This window comes from Thunnus thynnus, chromosome 4 (genome assembly GCF_963924715.1).
Source record: "Thunnus thynnus chromosome 4, fThuThy2.1, whole genome shotgun sequence".
Lineage (NCBI taxonomy): Eukaryota > Metazoa > Chordata > Actinopteri > Scombriformes > Scombridae > Thunnus > Thunnus thynnus.
In genome coordinates, this window is record NC_089520.1 from 14,157,135 (window position 1) to 14,179,324 (window position 22,190).

Genomic DNA, 22,190 nt, shown 5'->3' on the forward strand with positions numbered 1-22,190 from the left:
GTGATGCTGAACATGATGAACATTATACCTGCTAAACAACAGCATGTTAGCATTGTCATTGTAAGCATGTTAGGATGCTGATTTTAGCATTTAGCTTTAGGCAAAACTGTCCCAAAGTCTAGCCTCACAGAGCTGTTAACATGACATGTTTATCCCAAAACAATCTAGGGCTGCAACTAACGATTATTTGTATTATCGATTAATCTTTAGTCTATAAAATGTCAGAAAAGGGTGAAAAATGTTGATCAAAGTCCAAGATGCAACCTCAAATGTCCCGACTATAACCCAAATATGTTCAGTTTACTATCATAGAAGATTAAATAAGAAAAGATCCACATTTAAGAAGCTGGAACGAGAGAATTTTAGCATTTTTTATTTAAAAACTACCCAAAAAGATTCATCGAATATCAAAACAATTGGCGTTCATTTTTCTGTCAATCAACTAATTGACTAATTGTTGCAGCTCTCAAACAGTCATCAGTCTATTTTCTTCCAAGTTGATATTCAAGAAAAACTGTTAATACTCTACGCTGCTATTTCACCAATCAGACATTTATTCAATGTAGCCTCTAACCTTTCATCTGTTTTAAAATCCCTGCTCTCTTCTTTACACTTTGCTCTGGAAATCAGTGTGAGAAGATTACAGAAAATCTTGTCGTTCAGGTGAGAAGCTGGAATTAATCCAGGCTCAGTGTACAAGGCAGCAAAACACAGTTGAAATACCTCACTTCCTTCTGCCCAAGACCCGCTGTGTGTGTAAAGATGAATAATTATATAAAGATGCACTGTGCACTACTTTCATTGTGACTGATTGTCCCATTAAGCCACATTATGTAATATATTGGTGGGATACAGAGCTTGGAATCAGTGCACTGTGACAGCTTCCCACTGGAGATATAATGGCTATGTGACACATTTTTGTTCATATACTGCCACCTAGTGGTCATTAAAAGTAAAGGCAACACATATATAATACATCTATTGATCCATAAACAGACTCTCTGTATAGAATCAATACTTGATTAACTAGAGTTTAAAAAAAAATGTCCCCATGCAATCCCCATTTTAGTTTCCAAACGTTTAATTTCACTCTTCTCAAATAAGTCAAATCTGCTTTGGATAAAAGTTTAATTCACAAAAATACATTGACCAATATAATGAAAATGTACTAAAATGTACTTTAATAATCCATAAAAGCTGGAACATCATTGACAGAAAAACACAAGAAGCATTATTAGAGTTGGTTTAGTATAATATATTTCAGCTTCAAGAGACATAGAAATCAATCCTTGTTTTTCCCCATATTTCTTCTATAAAAGACCCATTTTTCTGAAGCATTATTATGCAAAAAATGGCATTAGAATATATTATGGGAGCTATGAAATCCCAGTGACTGAGTATAAAATTAAGTCACGTCAGAGAGAGATATCTGCAGAAGAGAAGTCCATGAACAACAGGGCGAACAAAGAAAAAATAATAATAATTATAATAAAAATAATACATATTATAGACCTTGATCTATCATCACTGACATGACAGGCATGGAGAATAGGTGTATGGCTATAAAAAATCTCACTTTTCCACTTGATTTCACTTGAAAACATCTACACTTAATAACTGATGCATTTTTTTCATGCTCATTTTTGAAGAATATTTATAATCATACAACTAAAAGAGGTCAACTTCCATGTCTTTCAAATACGATATTGATATTGAAAAGATGAAAAATACTGAATCCAAGTTTTATCTTTGTTTTCCTTCTTAACGCCGTTATTTTCTTTTTGTTAAACTGTCAAAAAAAAAAAAAAAAAAAAATTGAAAATAAGGGGCTGCCCTATGGCCATGTAGGCGGCTCATGGACACTTTTTTTTTTTTATACTATCAGAGGCATTGCTGCGCTTTAATCATCATTATCATCATCATCATCATCATCATCATCATCATCATCGTCAGTTTGTGGTGTTGTTTGTTGGTGCAGAAATGGAGACTGTCCGTTCAGGGTTCATACTGAAACTGAGACACAGAGGAAGGTTCTCGGAGGCGAGAGGCCAGAGTCTTCGCTCTCGCTCTCTCTCTCTCTCTCACTGTCTGTCTTTCTCTCTCTTTTTTCTCTCTCTCTCTCTCTCTCCCTCTCTCTCTCTTTCTCTCTCTCTCTCGCTCTCTCTCGTGTAGATCATCCTCGTCTTTGATAGGAGCAGTTCAGTCAGCTGATTCACCGTTTATGGCTGATGGAGGGAAGGGGGGGTCGGGGCTGTTGGAATGCTGGCACTTCCAATCAGGGCAACAGTTCTTCATTACAGCATTTCTGGAAAACAGCACAGCGGTTAAGTCCTCATTTCACAAGTCACCAATATTTATGTCCAGATCCTGACCAGAACTACCCACCCCCAAAGAAAAACACCATTTACAAGCTCGTCAGCACCCTCTACTGGCTGTTCAATGACATTACATCTGTTTACACAAACCTATCAGTAGGAGGAAAACGTAGGAGGAGAAAAATCAGAGCCTCAAAAAAAAAACACACATTTATTCTCATTTTGAATGCTGGCTCTCCATTATTAATCAAGCTGATATCATCTCCAAGTCTGAGAGCAGAAAATGAAGCCAGCAGAAGAATAAAAGAAGCCAATGTTTAGAGCGTAAAGTTTAAGAAGGCTCTGAGCTCACTAAGTTTTATTCTGCTCAAAACCTTCTAAGTTCATAGGCTGTGACACATCTTTCAAAAAGGGTGTCAAGTGTTTTGAGTTCCATAACAGGGTGTCAGAGAACACACCAGTAGGCCGCAGGGTACACACGATGGTGAAAGATGTCTGATGGCTCCATTGTGGTCTACCGCTCCACTTCTGGGCTGCCATATCTTTAAGAGATGTGATTTCCTGCTTCGAGGCTCATTTGGTGCTAAGAACGTCTACTGTGTCACCTCCATTTCCCAGGCTGACACCCTTTGGTGCTTGCTAGTTAAAAAAGGTTTGAGCAGTTGGGAACGCATGACATCTGTAACCGCCTTCACCTCCGGTTTTAAGCAACAGTGAAGCCTGTTGGAGGCTAAATAGAAAAAAAAAAAGTATATACATAGCACTAACTGTGACTAAACTGGTCCCTTGAGGTGCATTCATAGGACATGCTACCACCTCATTGGGTGGTGAATGCATTGATCTGTATCAGCAGCGGTTCTTCATATGAATAGATGTGAATACTCCTAGAGGGCTACACACACGCTCACAGCTAGAGTGCAGTCAGGTAATTTTTATATTTTGACATTTAAAAAGAGGAACCAAAGCTTAGTTAACTTTGATAACAAAGTCAAGTGCTATGGAAATACGACTACAAAGTGGGCACACCTGGCTTGGGGAGGTGGTGGGGGTGAAAGTAGGTCACCTGATGCTTTTCCTGCCCAACAGATTCTGTAAACATGATTCTTCTGATTTCAGAACACTATGAAGACACACCACCCCTTTTAAAACACCTTATGTATGGTCCACATATTCTAAGTTTTTAAAAAGTGACCACATGCTGTACCATTAAAAAAACAAAAACAAAAAAAAAAAAAAACTACAGAACTGCAATATCATAATTGGATATTTGGCACCTGAAGAATCAAAATACTATAAGATCATGAGCTCCCTCCTAACTCCTGTCCCCAGCAAATACAGTGACTAAAATAAAGAGACTGATCATGGGTCATGAGGTCAGCATGCTTGAAAATGGCCATGTTGCACAAAGTGAAATGTCCCATTAACTCTCTCTCTGTCTGGTCCGAGGCTGGCACTGTAACCCCTCTCTCTCTCTCTCTATCTATCTGTTGCACTGTACTAGCTGGTGTGTTGGGAGTACTGGAACAGTAGGGGCTGTAATCCCATTAGTGTTGGTTCATTGGGCTGGCCAGTGTGTGAACGGGGAGGGGCAGACAACGCCCTGGGGCCTGCTGACAGAGGCCCAACTCTCACACACTCTGGACGGCTAAACTGACCAACACAGATGGATTCCGACAAGGAACGCAGTGGGTGGTTTAGCGACCCTGATGTCTGGGCTGGGCACAATGGTACTGTCTGTTTCACTAATCCGCTGTTATCGGTAATATCAGAGTTTTATTTCCCCCCGCCCCACAAGTAAAAAGTAACTGAAGAAGGTCGATATAAAATCTCTGCGGTTGGCTGTGCTTTGCTGATTTGGCAACAGTGAGATTTTGTTCTGACGCCGCTGCACAAAATGTGTTAACGGTGACTGTAAGGCCCTCTGAAGGACTGCACGCTCACAAAACTTGGCAAATTCCCACACTGTTGGTTTCATCTGTATGGTGAACATATGCAAATTTTCACATTCCACTGCACTTTCAGTGGCATTTAAATGTTCTTGCTTTTTTTTATTTTTGCACATTATTAGTAGTTACTTTCATTTTGCAGTTTTACTTCCCATTCTAGTCATTCTTCAATGCTAGTACACTGCACAAAGATCACACATAATGTTCTATTCATCTCATTTTGTAAAAATCTAACCTGCTTGCTAGACAGACGCTGACACCTGATTTTGAGTGATTAATACAGTGATAATACCAGATAAATAATTTGTCTAACTAAGCACTGAGCCAGAAGACTCAGTAGAAACAGTTCATGTTTGGACACAATCGGCCACCTATGTGGAAATATTACATTTGATCAAGATGGTCACAATGACAGTGTGATAACTAACTGATACTAAGAAGGAAGTGTATTGACATTTGAAAGGAGGTAAGCTACTTCCTAACACATTAAAGAGTCAGGGACACATCAGCATTGTTAACACCCATCAGTGAATAAATCTGATTGACAGGAGCTGTGGCACTGTAGTGATTACACAAATGTTAACTTTTCAAGTAACGGAGTGGACTGCCCATCTTCACAGCTTGAACACTTGGTGTAAACACACACTATCTTAGTGTACTCAACTCTTTTCAATCAACATGTCCATTTTCTGGGCTTTCAAAAAACACCAAAAGATAAAAAGGAAAACACAAATACTTGGAATATAAAAAAAGAAGAGGACAAAGAGCTCATCTCATCATATGAATGAAATGATATCTTGTATCTAACTCCTCCAGTTTAACGACAAAGCCTCCCCACTCATCCTGCCACCCTGCTGCCCCGTTAGTCTCACTGCTCAAATGAAGTGAGGGTCAAACAGAACGCTGCCAAAAATGTGGGCCACAGAGTAGTACACTGTATCATCAACAAAGAGGCCTGCTAACACAAAGGAGTGTTGAGCTTCACTACCTTGAATGTTTGGAAAGACTGAGGCCCAACTCGGTATTCTCCACGTGAGGCTGGATGCACATCATAAGATCTCACAAGATTTCTTCAGCTGACTGAGCCTAAACTCATCTTCTGGCAGAAACTTTCCACATCAGGATGGAAACATTCTTTACTGTGACTCCGTGAGTCGGTCGGGTCAGATGGGTTAAATCTTAACGAGAGCACACAGTGAACATGAACTCTGACCTAGAGAGGGGTTTAGGTCAATGTGACCAGCAGCTAAAATAAGGAGTACACAATAACACCATTTATACTGTGAGAGAATGGAGATTTGTCTCATTGTGGAGATTTTGCTTCACTGCTTATACTGAGACAGCAATGCCTTTAATATTTCTGGCCTTTATAGCTTATATTGCAAATCAATAAGCAGAACTACTTTATTGGACTTTTGGCATTTCAGGAACCTCGCATCAATGGGAGGGAGTGCCTTGAATTGTCTGGTATTTAAGTTACTAAATTGGCAAAAACAGATATATAAAACAACATAAAATCTGTTTATACTTTTATTTTGAATAGTTTATTATATACATTGCGATAGAGTTGAAGTAGACTCTCCAACTCCTACTAAAATAATGGACATAAATTAAATCTCAAGTTCTTCTTCAAGTATCAGAAATCTTGTCTGTTGAGAAGGATTGACGAGAAAAAGCAGCCTGGTTTACTGTATGTGACTATTTCAGACTTCCTCAAAACCAGCATCCGGCCAAAGAGTAAAAAAAACAAGTTGTGAAAAAAAAAGAAGAACCGATACTCATTTTCCTGGGAAAAAGAACCTAACGACAGATTAGGATTTCCTGAGACATGCCCAGCTGTTGCAGACTGCTGAGATCCATATTTAAATCGAACCATCATACCGTGACTCATTCATTCAACAGCAACGACGATAAAACAAACAAACAAACAAAAAATTGCTAGTGAAAGCACTTCACACTCTTGAAGGCTGACTCAGGGATGTTAGCCTGTCCAAACCCATTTACTGGATCTGTATCTCAGCAGCATCAAAAGAGATGTTTCTCCTTGTCACCAGATGCTAATGGCAGTGGTTTAAAGAAAGTAACAAGAACCTCCTCCTTGTTGATAATTTGTACACCTAGATTACAAATTATAAACAAGAACAAGATGTCTAACTGATCTATCATCACGTGGAATAGTTAATTAATAAACTTTTAACCCAGGCTGCAGGAAGAATTACACTGAATCAGTCAGTTTCAGTCACTGGAACAACTACAAACAAACAAAAAAAACATTTTTAAATGTCCTGCGTCCAGTTTGATGAATATAGACCAGGTCAGGTGTTAATATGAGGTGAACGCTAGCCAACAAAGTTAGCTTTCTTTCCATTATAGCAACAGAACCTGTATTTTTTAAGTAATTTCTACTTTCCCCACTACCATCTGTTATACCCCCTAATGCCTGGAGGGGGGGCTCTCACTCTGAATTGCACCTTCCAAGATTTCCCCAATTTCTCTCATGTGCTCAGGTTCTTCAGGAATTTTTTCCTCATCTTCTTAGTGAGCTCAAACCCCTGTCGTCACTTTGTAATATCAGGCTGTACAAATGAACTTGACTTCAACTGCGGGCAAACAAACTCATAACAGACTGTGATGGATGATGAACTACGACTGATGTGAGCAGCATCATCTTAGAAAACATACAGTAGGAAGATCAAAACTGTTACGCAACACTAATTAACCTGACAGCCTGCCTGTGCATCAAAACCTCATGAATACACATGAGACAGTATGACAACTGTTATGCGTTACGAAATTTAAGATACACACACACCTGGCTCAGAGCTGCTGCAGGGGCTGGGGGGGGGTGGGGGTCTTTAAAGCAGGACACAGGTGGATTTCTTTTTCGCCTTCTTCTTTTCCACTGGCGTTTTCCTATTTATCTGTCTGACCAGGTCATAGAAGATCTAAGAGAGACAGAACAGACAAAACAGTAAAATCATCTCTCCTCTTTTATACAAAGGCAGACTAACACACTGCAGCACTTTCAAGCTTCATCTATAAATGCATTCATGTCACCGTTTACACACAGTAGGTTGACCAACGGTGTAGCACTGAATAGACGGTATAACCCAACCTACGATCGGTTGTCTACAATACGGGAAGGGTCACCAGTGGTTTGTTTCTGTGCGTACTCACATCAAGGACGTTGATCTTCGACTTAGCAGAGGACTCTAAAAAGGCACAGTGGTTCCACTGTCTGGCCAGGTTCTGGCCCTGCTCCTTCCCCACCACACGCTCATCCTCCAAGTCGCACTTGTTCCCCACCAGGATCATCGGCACCTGAGGAAAGACAAGAGAACAGTGAGTGTATATGTATATACTGTACGTGCAACCGAAATGGATCCCTCTCTGTTTAAAATATTGGATCTATTTTTACAATGTTGTGTCAGAATGAATACATCTGTGAACACAAAATTATTATCAGCGCTTGAAGAGGAAAACCAGATTTGGAGGCATGAAAAATGCTGATCAAAGACGGATGTGTCTGATATTTATTTTTAGTGCGAAGTCCATATGTTCATAAGTAAGCCCATAAAAATAAATAGAGAAAAGAGAGCGGTGGTAGAGAGGGAGGGGGAAGGTAGAGAGGAAATTAAGAGTTAGACAATAGAGAGGATAATAGAGAAAGGTATGAAGATAGAAAATGGAAATCAAGAGTTGAGAACAATACAAGTAGGATAGTTTGAATTATGGCAGGGGAGCATTTGAAATGTTTTTAATACTGGTGTCAAAATCCTTTAGATGCAAATTTAAAGAAACACAAAAAACACTTAATCACACAATAAGCCAAATTTCTCAAATGCATCAGCAAGTTCATTTCCAGTCACTTGTTTTAATGAGCATGTAAATTCAACTTATTTTTCGCTTTGCTGTGATGGGAAATGTGGTGCATCAATAAAGAGAAGAAGCAACTCAGACTGATAGGAAATAGAAACAGACTTGTTTAAAAATAACTTCAGACTTGAATAAAGTGACTTTGCAATACTATCTGTGCAAAGTTATCAATATACATCCTATGCACACACAGGATATATACTGATAACTCAATCAATCTATTCCTCTGGGAAGACAAAAATAATTTAGGCAACACAAAGGTGACAAAAAAAGATTTTAAAATTGTATATAAAATAGCAACAAAGGCATGTTCTTTTTGTTTTGTTTCTTTAGAGGAAATCCCTTCCCACCATGACCAAGAATAAAACCACTGAGATGAAGTACAGCTGGTTTTGGAAACTCCAAAATACCCAGCACTTCTTCTTTTCTGTTAGAACAACCAAGGTCGAAAAAACAAAAACTACTTCAAGGAAGAGCGAAATATTCTGGGCAAAACTTCAGCCTTAACTGTCACAGTGGGCAGAGCGGGGGCAGTCAGGGTGTCGGGATGCGTCTCATCCTGCCTGCTGTTTCCTGACCAGCTATCTAGGGAGCATGCTGGCCCGGAGGAAGTCATGGCAGCCCCGCCCAGCCGGGATAACATCGCTTTCCTTCCTGAATGTTTTCGAACATTTCGGTTGGATTCCATGCTCTGGCTGAATTACATGATAGTGTAAGACTGTTTGTTTGTGTGTGTGTGTGTGCATTCATTTGTGTGTGTGTGTGTGTGTGTGTGTGTGTGTGTGTGTGTGTGTGTGTGTGTGTGTGTGTGCACAGGCATGCAGTGTATCAGATCACATTTAAACTTAACCTAACTACACAACCCGCTGTAAAACTGCATGACAATCAGAATAAAAAAAAAAGAAATAAAACTTTCAAGACATGAGCGACAGCTGTAGGAGGAGTTCAGCATGTTTCCAGAAGTTCACAGGATATTTGTGTTTGTGGTACAGCTTAGCAAGCAAGAGACCTAATCAACTAATGGAAAAAATTTGCAAGCAGCACAACAGGCGCCAATACTATATCAGCTGGGGGAATCTATTTGTGGTGGGCCTGCAACAAATAAATCTATGCATGGGAAATCCTGCTGTCGCTCCCTTCTTCTGGTCCAGAAAAGTCCCCCAGATGTGTTTTGTGAATCTGGAAAAACTGGATATTTGTAAGTAATATGGAAGCATCCTGACATGTGCTAGCTTGTTTGTACTTCAGACTTTCTCTGACCCACAAATCTACTGTTCAACGGCTGCTTTTTGACAGCGGTAAGACCACGTTCCTCCAGAGAAGCTATATGTTGAATATTCCAGGGCCCTTTTTTTCCCTTTTTCTCTCTCTCTCGGCTGTGGGGCAGACGACAGGAAACTGGGATGTTTGTATTAACCCCATGGAGGTTGCTGCTTGATGTTTGATATCCAAACAAGCCCTCGGACTGGACTGCTGAACGACATTTCTCCCAGGGGTCCTGGGAGAACCAATGGTATGCCCTCCTAACACAAACTCTGAGCCAAGCTGGGATGAAAAGGATGGCGAGAAGGATGGAAGGATGGAGGTATGCAGGGAAGAAAAAATGTTCAGTGTCAGCAGCACACAAGGCAGCATTAGCCTACTTGAAGAATCCACACAGCCCACAGAGAATCTGTTCAGACACTGTTAACATGCTACAGACAGGTCCTATCCCGCCCACAATGGCATGCTAGAGATTGGATTGCGGGTAACACAGAACAGGAGAGTATAGAGTTGCTTAAATGAATGGAGCCACTAGTTCCAAGTGGAGTGGTGAGTCACAAGCATGTCAGTCAGGCATTAGTACCATCCTAGTCACACAAGCAGAGACGGAGATGGCCCGGAAAAGTCATAAGACCTCTCTTACATAAGAACTGTGGAGGGAAGTTGGGGAAGTGAGCTTTTAATACACTGGTGACTGCTCACTTACTTTATTCTTCACTCCTAACGACTGTTTTAAGGAGATGGAATTTGGTCCCGCTGTGTTCAACGTACAGTCATTAAAAGCCCTTTTAATTGAGCTTGGCAATATTAAGTGTGTCTGTACATTTTGCCAGCTTTGCAGTAAATGGTGCGTGGCAGAGCTGAGAATGAAAACAGCTGCAGCAGCGACTAGAATGTCTGCTTTAGTTCAACAATGGTTTAAAAGCTTTATCCAAATAAGAAATCTGTCCTTGTGGTTGAAAAAAAAGAAAACATGTTAAGCATTTCCTTTGGTCGTGCATTCCTGCAAGCGGCAAAGATAAACAGATGTCACAACCATTATAGGTAAAGCCTTAAATCACCACTGGACTGATAGCTGACAGAGTGGCCATAATAGCCAGATAAGCACGATTGTTAAGATTGGGGATACATTCAGAGGGAATACAGTTCCAGGAGAAGGACGCCAACTGTTTCCTTGCATGTTGAGGAGCCACTGATCCTGCAATCCATCTGTTAGCCTGAGGCTAACCTCAGTTCCCTAACCACGGAGGCTCTAATGAAGTACCGCAGCCTCATGATCCAGTGTGTTTTTGATGAGCTGAGGCTTTCCTTGCACATCATCCCTGACAGTCCAATCACTCACACAGAGTGCCAAACCACAGTAAGACCACAAGGCAGGCCATAGAGAAGAAGTGGAACACAGGAACAGGCGCTGAAAAGGCCAGTCAAAACAAAAAGCAGAGGAGTATACTGTCACAGATATAGAGGAGGGGGAGATAGAAACATGGACCGGAGTGGTATAAAACTTCTGCACCAGACTGGAGAGGGGCTTCATAGATGGTTGACGGGGAACAGGGAGCAAGAGAGAGAGAAGGAAAGAGTGGAAGAGAGGGTTATGGTAACATTCATTCCCTCCAGAGATCACCAAAAAAGGGCATCCTAGATCCTGCTGACGCACTATCTGCCCCACCAGAAAGGGGATGAAGGGCTTACTCACTCCAACAGCCTCACAATCTACCAGAGATACAGAAAACTGGAAATGTGCTGCTGACAAACAGCAAACTAGGAAAATAATGAGATGACACATCCTCTTTTTTATTAGAACTTACAGCTCCAAGCCGCGGGTGGGCTTGAGGGGAGAACTATCTAATAGTATATGTACAAAAAGCAAAACTTAGGCTTGATTATCCCCTAGTGAGACAAAGACATTCTCTGCTTTTAACTGGAACCAACCCCTTGGATGAGATGCGAAACATCCTAAAGTATCTACAACCAAGTCCAGCTGCCCTCAATTCAACCCTCCTTGGATAACCATGACCTGGATCACTGAGAATCTTCACAGACAACAGTAAGACCGTTACCTAAGTGAGGACTAGTGCTCTGTGTCCATGTTTAAACACAGATGAGGTAAACCGCCGGGACATGCACGGCACCGATATTTGGTGATGCTGGACTACGCACAGTACAAAAGATTCACTAAGTGCTATCTCATTGTTGTCACACTTCAGACAACACAGAAATGACACCCTGACACAACCTGCATTATGTCGAGGTAATACAAATCTGTAATTAACTGGCATAAGATGCAGTGATTACAGTGTTGAATGGTATCCATAGCAACAGCGCGATCAGGTTCCCGAACAATGTAGGCGGATGAGAACACGGAAGCGGGTTGATTTTAAATTCTGTACTCTTTTGTATTGTCTCTGTTGACTACAAACCCTTTCAACCGTGATAAAAATAAAAGTTCAATATTAAAATTTGTGAAAATCCGGAGGATCTGATGTAAACATACTTGTAAGCCTACGTGCGCATATACTCACATCCTCTGTGTCCTTTACTCGTAGAATCTGTTCTCTCAGGTCCTGGAGGTCGTTGAAGGTGGACTGTGCTGTGATGGAGTATACCAGGGCAAATCCTTGGCCGTTCTTCATGTACAAGTCCCTCATTGCTGTGAACTGCTCCTACACAGCGAGAAAATAAAGAGGAAGGAGAGGCCATGAGTTCTGTCATTTTATATACTGTTAAACATTTATTGCTCAAGTCTATTGCACGTAGCAAGAAATTACATTGTCTAGCCTGCTTTGAGATTCAGTACATATAGTGGATGTAGTGACAGATATAGTGAAGTGGAACTGCAGGATCTGTGTCAGCAGGTTTTCCCACAGCGCACTCACAGTATTGTGCAGCGTGGGTTGAATATCAGCACCCACTTTTTTCACTAAAAACAAGCATGTATGGTGCTCATTCACCACCAACCTACATACATACCTACATACATACATTCAAGTACAAGAACCTTACCCACATTCTTCTAGCATACTCATACATAAACATGACTAAGAGTCTAAAGCCACATTAGCACTTCTGTGAGGGTGTACTTAGCATTTAGCACAGAGCACCACTGTGCCTCACATATCTTAGTTTAGTGTTTTAGCATGCTTATAGCACTTAACACTACAGTTGAGGATGATGGGAATATCATTGGTTTTTTTGTCATAAACCAAAGTATTGGACGAATCAAAAGGGACTTAAAGTCGGCGCCAATTTTCCATGCGACAGTTAAGACATTTCACTAAACACCACAAATGTAAACTTCATGGTGGCACTAGGGGAAAAAAAAAAATCAGGGGATTACCAAAGCTGTAAGGACTCGTCATCTGGGAACCATGGACATCTGTACAAAATTTCATCTTAATCCATCCAATAGTTTTTGAGCTATTCCAGTCTGGACCAAAGTGGTAGACCGACTGACACCGCCATCCCGAGAGCCACGCCACTAGCATGGCTGAAAAATAACATCATACCGTGCAAAAATTGGTATGGCATGCATCAATTATGTGTGTCAGATCATGACACACATGGCATCTCAGCTGATAAAATATTTTAATGCAATTCCAGCTAATCGAATCACCGACAACTTTTCTGTTTCATGTTATTTCTCTGAACCAGCCCTGAGATTTCTGTCATTCCTCAAAATAAACTGGAAGATACAGTTTCCCCCATCACCTACAATTTCAGTGTTCAATACAGTGACTCAGGGATCCTTATACACAGCGATTCTGGGTATCGACAGATTTCAGTGGCAGAGAGTTCACTTACTGTGCCTGCTGTGTCGAGAATTTCAAGCATACATTGCTGCCCGTCTACCTCCACTTGCTGTAAAAGAAAGACGAATGGTTTATATAACTGGCACAAATAACGTAAAGCATAATTTCAGGTCAATGGTCACACATTCTGTATTTGAAAGCTTGCATGCAACCAAGACCAAGAGGGAAAACGAACAGAGGGAAAAAAGTTTAAGCAGGAGATGATAATAAATGTAAAGACACAGAAGGGGAAAAAAAAGAAAACCAGGACAGAGACAGAAAGAGAGAGAGAGAGAGAGAGAGAAAGAGAGAGAGAAACAGAAGGATGATGGGAGTTACACGAGAGAAAACAAGAGCACAATATCATGACGTGAACCTGCAGAGCAGCTGCTAGCAATCAGCTCATTCCAGGCCAGCAAACTCTCCGCTGCCTCTCCCTCTTCCCCCTCCCATGGGACACTCACCTTTCTGTATGAGTCTTCTATTGTAGGGTCATATTTTTCCACAAAGATTCCCTGTACAAACTGAACTGTCTGTAAGAGAAGACACAGAGCAAGCAGACATCAGATCAGTGTGACCTCCTGGCCACAAGAACAAAACATAAAGAGTGGCAAGTATGGCCGAAGTGCCATGTCTCCTAACTGTGCTTCGACTATCCATCTACGGTTACTGCAACAGATCAACAGGACATTGAAGAAGAGGGAAATTTTATAATGTTCCTAGTCGGACTGGCCGGGATGCAGACAAAGTGACATAGATGTCACGTATACATGCAATTAAAAAGTCTAAGTCTGGACTGTGGTCATGGTAGGTTTACGTTAGGGGTACACCGAGTTCGTCTGATAACATCTTAAAGTCTAAACATGTCAGCGTGCCAATTGGAGGGATTAACCTGACTTTAACACCTGGTTGAAGTTAGCTAAGCAGGGCATACAACATTTCACAGACATTTGTGGTCTTCTGATAAACTTGCTGTGACAACAAAACACATAATTGTTCAAGATTTTGTTCTTCATCAAACCCCATTAAAATGTGAAAATATTTCATCTGCATGCTAATTTTTATTTTTTACTGTAAACAGATACAACCAATGGCAAGTGTAGAAAGACTGACTTGTGTGGAAAGACTGGGATTTACAGACACAACAACATAGCAGCACACATAGCTAATTTTTGACTGAACTGTATGACTCTGGCTTAGATTACAGTAAAGCTGAACACTTGTGAGGAAACACAAGCGTGCCACCTAAAAATAGTCAAAGCAGAAAGCAAAAATATTTTAAGGGGGGAAAAAAAAAAAATGAGGGAAAGGACAGTTTCACATGTGTTCTTTTGGCTTCCTATGACAAAAATCATCCTTCGTGATTTGCCTTAGGCACAGTTTTCTCCAAAAAAAAAAAAAAAAAAAAAAAAAAAAACTTGGCAGCAAAAAAATGTATTTTGGCTGCCTGACTGACAGTTATCTAAAGCTGCTTTCACACATGCACTGCAACCCTGAACTTATCTAGACATCACCCGGAGGAGCTGTATGTGAGAACGAAAGTGTCCCAATCAGTTAGACCGGACATTAAAACGGACTTTACCCTGCCAGCTTCCTGGTACAAAGTCCGTCTAAATATATGTAGTATTGATATCAATGCAAAAACACTCATCATTACGGATGTAGCCTCTTCTGCCATATTCAATGTGCTGTAAACAAAACATTGCAGTTTCCGTGTACTTTTTGCATCATGTCCTGCCTCCTGCAAGCTCTACATAGGCTCCAACCCTCACCTAAACCAAACGGAGTATTTCCAGTAGGTGAGGATGCGTGTGACGCTCCTGTTGAAGCAGGTCTGGAAATGATCTGGACCTGCTTCTCTGGACATTGTCCGGAGTTAATATGAGAAAACAGCTTAAGAGAGTCCTACAGAGTCTTTAGGAAACACAATGCTGCTGAGGTGTCAGAGATGAGGGGGGGTGGGGTAGGGGCAGGAAGCGGGTCAGGAGGGAATACTCACCAGAGCGGACTTGCCCACACCTCCAGAACCTAACACCACTAGCTTGTATTCACGCATGGCGGGATCGCTTCACCAGACAGCCAAACAGTCTGCACTGGACAAACGGGGAGAGAAGCAAAATGGAACAGACAAATTAAGAAAGTTGCGAAAAAAGAGAGAGAAACACAAAAATTTAAATTAAAAAAAAAAAAAAAAAACACACGATCCGCTCAAAAGTAACTTTCTTCTCAAGTAAAACAAAAGAATTTTTCCCAGTCTCGTCTCTGAGTTTTTCCACTCCAGAAAGGAAGGATTCTAGTCATTCCTGGAGGTTATGGACAAGAGGCAGCACAACAATGGAGGGAACACCCATAAGTGGAGCTGCTTCAGGGTGGAGGAGGTGAAGAGTATGTGACCCCTTTCTAACACAAACCAGCTGTGGTGTGTATGAGTGTAGAGGGAACTGAAGGGGAGATGATACATGGATCTGGCAGATACTCCTCTTATGACACAATCATCTGGCTTTCACACACCAAAACACACCCTGCTGTCAGATGTTTTAGTCGCTCACTCATTTTTTGGTGTTGGAAAACAGCAACACAGTGTCAGTCTTTCTGACAAATGACAGAAAACAGCTGAGGGAAGTGGAGACTGCAATAGGGAGGAAACTGTGAAATCACTGGAATATCCCTTTAAGGGATGTGGAGGCTTCGAATCATTGGCACACATTGTGGCTTAAAGTCTGTTGGGTTAGCCAACTGGGTCACTACAAGTTGGGCTACAGAGACGGAGAGACTGCTACACTGAGGTTTAGTTGTAGCTGGGTAAAGTGGGGGGGATTTCTGATTCTTTGTCGACTTTCTGACTTCATAGCGTATCAAGTTATATTTGTGTAGAAAATGATGTCTAACGGTCTGCGGAAGATTGATTTAAGCTACAAAATGTCCACCATGCATCTCCAAAATGTCTTTTCATGAGAAAGAAAAAAACACCAGTTTTTAGCTCTGTGACAATTCATTTTCCTGATTTTTAAATATTTTATTTAGCTTAAAAAAGAAAAATCATTCCATTTATATTAAAAAAAAATCTAAATCATCAAAAATACATGTTTTTCACTGACAAAAAGTGTTGAATATGTGTTAAAATTATTTATCCCCATTAATATAATTCACTTTGGGATTCTACTGAACTGAAGTGATCGCTTTCACCGTTTTCCTGCATTGTAAACAAAGATCAGCTGATCAAAGAGTGTAATACTAAAATCACAATACAGACTAGAGTATGATGACTATTAGGAGTGTAACGGTTCGTGTATTCGGTACAGGATCTTCGGTTCAGTACGTGACTTTCCTTGGTTTGGCATGCTCCCTGACCCAAACAATTACTGTCAAAATAGTTTAATAATCCACTTACTCCGACACATGGAACAATAATTCTAGCGTTTGAGTTCCACCCGGATCTTTTTTTGGCAGTGCACCACTTAGCTGTAGCCGTTATGGGAGCTCCGGTATCTGGGAAGTACCATCCTTATGCCCAACTGTACCACAATTTCCCAAATATTGATAAAAGCTTGACTTCTATTAGTACACATCAGCTAGTTTATGTTTTTTAAAAAAACCTGAGTCCCCAACTTGAGACTAAAACTTTTGGGTCATTGGTTGAAAAGTGCAGCTTGTTGGCGTGACGACTGTGTTGCAAATCAGAAAATCAGGTCCCAATGAAGACAGTATAGCCTCGCTTGATAATCAAAACCCTTTTGGAAAACCATCAAAAGCTAAATCACCAGCCATTCTGGGAAGCAGATGATCCCCCTCCTACACTGTTCTTTTTACAGCACACTCCATTGAAATACTCAGCGGGGTGGATGAAGGACTAAGGACCTCCAACTTCAATCACAAGCAGTGACCATGTGGGATATGAGGCCCTGACTGTGAATAATTCATATTCACTAATCCTCTACACACAAAGAGAAGTTCTCCTTGCACGATTAGGGAGGAGTCGTTTGAAGGAAAAGAGAAAGAACAGGGCTGCCCGAGCGCCATGCAAACACTCTCTGCTGCGACTCTCATGTAAACATTCAAGTACACAGAGTCAAGTGCATGCACAGTGTCACATATACGGTGTCGTACAGACAATGTCACACTTAGATTTAGGCTAGGACCTCACTTGTCAGATATCTGCACATCACGTTTCTTGTATGAACTCTGGTCTGACCCCTGCTAAGACAGATGATGTCAGGAACCCACTCTGTGACAGTGGCTGTTAGATTATTATGTGATTGCTTCAGAGGTCGTTATAGAGGACGTGTGCTCCTCCAAAAAAAAAGTGCACAGTCAAATTTTATTTGTTCCCTCCCTTCCTTAAAAAAAAAAAAAAAAATCATCAGAGCATGAGCAAAACATCCATTAGGACCAGGTCTAATCAGTGTGTAGCTTGTGTATGTCTTGGATATGTTGTCATCTATCAAAAAAAAAAAAAAAAATGTAAATGTTTCAAGTACATCAGGTTAAACTGACATTCACCTACGTTTTATCACACATCAACCCACCACCCACACCCACGTTCTCACCACAGTTCTGATACATAAGGTCTTCTTATGTCAGTGAAAGTTTCAGAAATGAATCAATCATTCTATTAATAGAAAATGAGGAGACAACGGTGCGAAAAGAAAAAAATAAACAAACAAACAAACATCTTATTATGCTGCATATCAGCCAATCCTTGACATTAACGTTTTTAATAACTGTGCTGCCAATTGTGTTTCTATCATTTAAATTTGACTGAGATTTCTTTTTAAAATATTTGTTTTAAATCATGTAGATAATCTTTAATTAATACAAAACTGAAATGATGAGCACTCTTTGTGGGATTTAATGTGTCTACCCTATTTTGATCCTGGTTATGAGTCATTAGTTTAATATTACTGATTTAAGTACAAAGTTCAGTTGCCAACTTCCTCACAACAAGAGAACTAAGAGAGATTATTCTTCCGCTAACGTAACAGCAACATAACTACTGATCATGAACTCATTTTAAATTATCAACACTCATTTGTGAAATCAGTGTGTCTTTAACAGACTAGCGCTATAACAACCTCTACAACAACACAATATGACCCACCTTTGTAGCAACATTAGCAGATTTTTTCCTACTAACCTTTTATGTCACTATGTCACCCTCTGTGTTTTTATTCAGCTGAATGTCATAATACTACATGAGGATTGGAAAGTCATGTAAAAAAAAGTGCCTGCAAATAAAGACAAATCAAGTTTTTAAGTTAAAACACATTACTGAGCATTAAACCACTTTAAGATGCAAGATCGTAAGTACGTTTTAATGCGCTCAAGTAGGAGTGAAGGACAAAATTTCTCAGCTAGACGTGCACAAATACCACCTTCTCCAACACAAATGACCTTACTGATCTAGGCCCGAACCAATTAGCTAAATGTTGAACTAGTCAACAACACCTGTCTCCTTTCATATCGATTTCACGCTCATAACTACAGCTTTTCCTACAAAAGGAAAACAGAACGTGATACACGGCTGAATAGGATGCTCTTGCTCTGACATCTTGTCTGCATACAAACTTTCATACCGGGAAAACTACACACAGTGCTGTTCTCTCTCAACCGCCTGCCTACACACACAGATGCTCACTTACGACAGACGCACACACACACACACACACACACACACACACACACACACACACACACACACACACACACACACACACACAAGGCCATTTAAGGACATCTCCCTTTAAAACCAAACCTCTCCCTTTTTCCATCGCCCTCGACTACAAACTGTCATTCCCAACAAAACAAACACACCACTGCTCTGCTCTCGTAGTAACCCCAGCAAATAAGGAGTGAGGGAAAGCCACATGCCACAGAAAACATGTTCCACCATGACATCACTGCATCACTCACCGTCTATGGCCAAAGGTATGTATCCATCTAAGGCTGGAAATTGGACGAGGTAGCACTGCAAGCAAGCCTGCAGCAAATGTGAGGTTGGATGAACTATGCCTCAAACTAAACAAAATTGAAATTAGAGAGCAGGCGATTCTGCAGCTAAACTACAACATTCACCATTTCCTGGTCTGGCGAGGCTAATCCAACAGCGATGAAGCTGTCACAGCGTCTGACTCAGCATGGTGGCATGATTGACATCCCGCCTATGTCTCTTCCAGCCAGTGCGAGTGATAAAAAAAAAGGCACACATCTGTTTGTTAAGCACCACGATATCGACTCTCCTGCCAGCTTCATATTTGGTTGCTTGTTGACCCACATGACGAATACAGAAGGTACACTGATAAGAAAAAACAATCAACTTGAGGTTCAGAGACAGGGAAAAAAACACAGGGTGAGAAAATAGTTGCTTGAGTGGAATGTTTTGCAAATGTTGATGCGCTGTTGGTTACTCATTACCTCCACAAAAACCACACGTCACATGTTCACACCAAGCTTAGCGAAAAACCCACTAACTTAAGGGAAATAACCCAAAAGCTACTGACAGCAGCAAACCTGTCACAAAAAGGGCTTGAGAAAAGAAGACAGTTGTATTTTACAGCTTATTTCCAACAAATATCCCAATAATAACAATAATAATAATAATAATAATAACGTGTTGACATTTTCCTGGAAAGAACTATATAATTTTTAAGTTTTGAGACTGTTTACTTATTTCAGTTAGTTGTGTTGAGTTGACTTTAAAAGTAGCTGCTGATTTCCAGAGACATGTACTGAAAAAGAAGCTGCTCAATTTAAACCAAAGTAAAAACGTATTAATTATCAATTAGTAGAAGCTTCTGTCTTCGTACAGAAAATGCTGAATCATATGCATCCTGCCTTTGCAAGTTTGGCTGACCGTCTGCACGCTGAGTAAAAACGCTCTAGGCTACATAATCTTTCCAATTAATTGGAATTAATGAATTGCATGTGTATCAATTAAACACTGTCTCTGCTGTACCTAAAATCAGTGCCACATAACACAGTTCATTCCAAGAAACTTCTTAGGAAATTACTGGAATTTACAGACTTGTAAAATAACGCGCCACCGACAGATCTTTTTGACGGAGGCAACTACTATAATGATATTTTCTCAAGAGCTGGTGTTTACGTGTGGTAGATATTACTGCACTAACATCATCCTGGAAATCAAGACTTCTGAGTAATGAGGATGTTTCTGACATCAAACTTCAAAGAGACTTTGAGCACTACGACACCGCTCCATCTCTCTGAAGACAGTTGCCTGACTTGATGCATGATCAGCTCTATCAAAATGCTACCTAAGAAGAAAAAAAATGACTTAAAAAGCACCAAATGCTTCCAGTATCGAGTTGCATACTTCTTACATCTCTTTTCAGGTCCACTGCAACCCAGAATGCCCCCACTGAGTCAGAGCAAAACTGCAACCAGGCACACAAAACTTTTGCTGTGACAAAGATCTGTAACTGACAAACACCATCAGCCTAACGCATCTGTGTTGCTGGGCCTTGACCTGTAACCACATCCTCTTTCCAGGCTTCATGCTGATCAGATGGAAAAGGAGTAGCTACCTACTAAAATAGCCTCTTCCAGTCTCTGTTCCTGTTCAAGGCACCAGACAGCAGGCTTACTTAGAGGGGATGGAGGGGGTGGTGGTGGTGGTGGCGGTGGGGGTGGGGGGTGGGAGATGGGGGTTTATAGCCTTGTATCTCATCATCAAACCTAGGTTGGTAAAAGATTCAGGGCACAGGATGAGGCAGATTTCAGTCAACACAGGGTTCAGTCAAAACAGGCGCCTTTAAGAGGCAGTAAGCCACCCCCCTTTACAGGAATTTCTGGTGTACTTAGTAAATGTGATCATCTATTACTAATAAAGTTGACCTGCTGTGTTTTTGTAGTTATGAGGATGGAGTAGTTACACACCTCTCCCGTTTCACATCACCCAAATAACCTGCAACAGGCTGCCATGAAAGCTTTGGGAGCCCGACAGGGAGGAAAGTCGTTAGAGCTCTTTGGTTATCTCACTGTGAATCTACCTAATTTGCTTACGGCAGTAGCATATGCTTATCACTCCAGGTCATGCTAAATCCCTGCAATCTGTGGCTGTGACTGCTTCACCACAGTGGAGTCACACTCCGCCGATATGTGATTATTACAACGTTAGCCTCCATAACATTCATCAAATTATATTCAAATCATAAACCCTCTTCCAGACAAAGCCTTAAAAACATAATCTATAATCCGGGTGGGGTATTGAAACGAGCATCTGCCTATAAACAACCTAGTTTCATAGCAGCAACTACACTAAGTCCCGTTATAAAGCTTGTTAGCAAAATGCCGCTAACTAGCTCGCTTTAAGTGGCAGCGACGGGCCGCCGTCACTTCACAACCGTTAGCTTCAGCTCGTTAGCACGCAAAGCTAGCTAGCCGACACATTCCTCTCCTCGGCAGATAATTAAAAAAACCACAGCTAGGTTGTCAGAAACAACGCTGCATTTTATAGCTCAAGCGTCCACCGGACCTGGCAGGCTTTAAATCAACCCGCATTGTGTTGTATTTGCTCAGGGAGGGAGGGAAAAAAAGACACAACCGTTTTGCTAGCGTTACCTGCCCTTCCGCCTGGCCTTGACTAAAATGGGGAGTGCTCACTCCCGTTTTCTAGCTACTTGCGGACAATCCTTCTCATTTATCCCCGACACATGTAGCCACACGCCCGTGCACTCTTCTATATCTTGCTCGATATCACCCCGCAAAGTGTCGACCGCTCCGTTTCTCCCACACAAATGACTTATTCGACCGCGTTTAGCAGCTAGTAAAGTTTTGGTATTTCCACTCACCGTTTCTCGCTCGCTGTCTCTCGCCGCTCCGCAAGTGTCAGTTTGCCTCCGGCCTCTGTGCGCAGCAGACGTCACTCCTATTCCTCATTTTTCTTAAAAGGGCATCGGCCACTCGTCCCGCATCATTTGCATGATAACGGATCGCACAGTAATGATGAGAAATTCATAGTTCATAGAAATGCATCCACACCCTTA

At 41.1% G+C, this 22,190-nt stretch overlaps 1 protein-coding gene across 2 annotated transcripts; it reads right to left on the reverse strand.

Annotated features, from left to right (window-relative positions):
- Nucleotides 1–1,158: 1,158 nt before the first annotated feature.
- Nucleotides 1,159–22,148, reverse strand: LOC137181250 (ras-related protein Rap-1b-like). 2 transcript variants are annotated; one of them, XM_067586817.1, is made up of 8 exons: nucleotides 21,996–22,148; nucleotides 15,188–15,276; nucleotides 13,653–13,721; nucleotides 13,202–13,258; nucleotides 11,923–12,063; nucleotides 7,439–7,582; nucleotides 7,074–7,206; nucleotides 1,159–2,305 (listed from the first exon to the last, which is right to left on the reverse strand). In XM_067586817.1, exons 2-7 carry the CDS (start codon nucleotides 15,242–15,244, stop codon nucleotides 7,117–7,119), a joined length of 558 nt encoding a protein of 185 aa, XP_067442918.1. In that variant the 5' UTR covers nucleotides 15,245–15,276; nucleotides 21,996–22,148; the 3' UTR covers nucleotides 1,159–2,305; nucleotides 7,074–7,116. The 2 variants fall into 2 exon arrangements, with proteins under 2 accessions (XP_067442918.1, XP_067442919.1); XM_067586818.1 differs by having other exon boundaries at nucleotides 15,188–15,281; nucleotides 21,996–22,058.
- Between the last annotated feature and the right edge of the window lie 42 nt (nucleotides 22,149–22,190).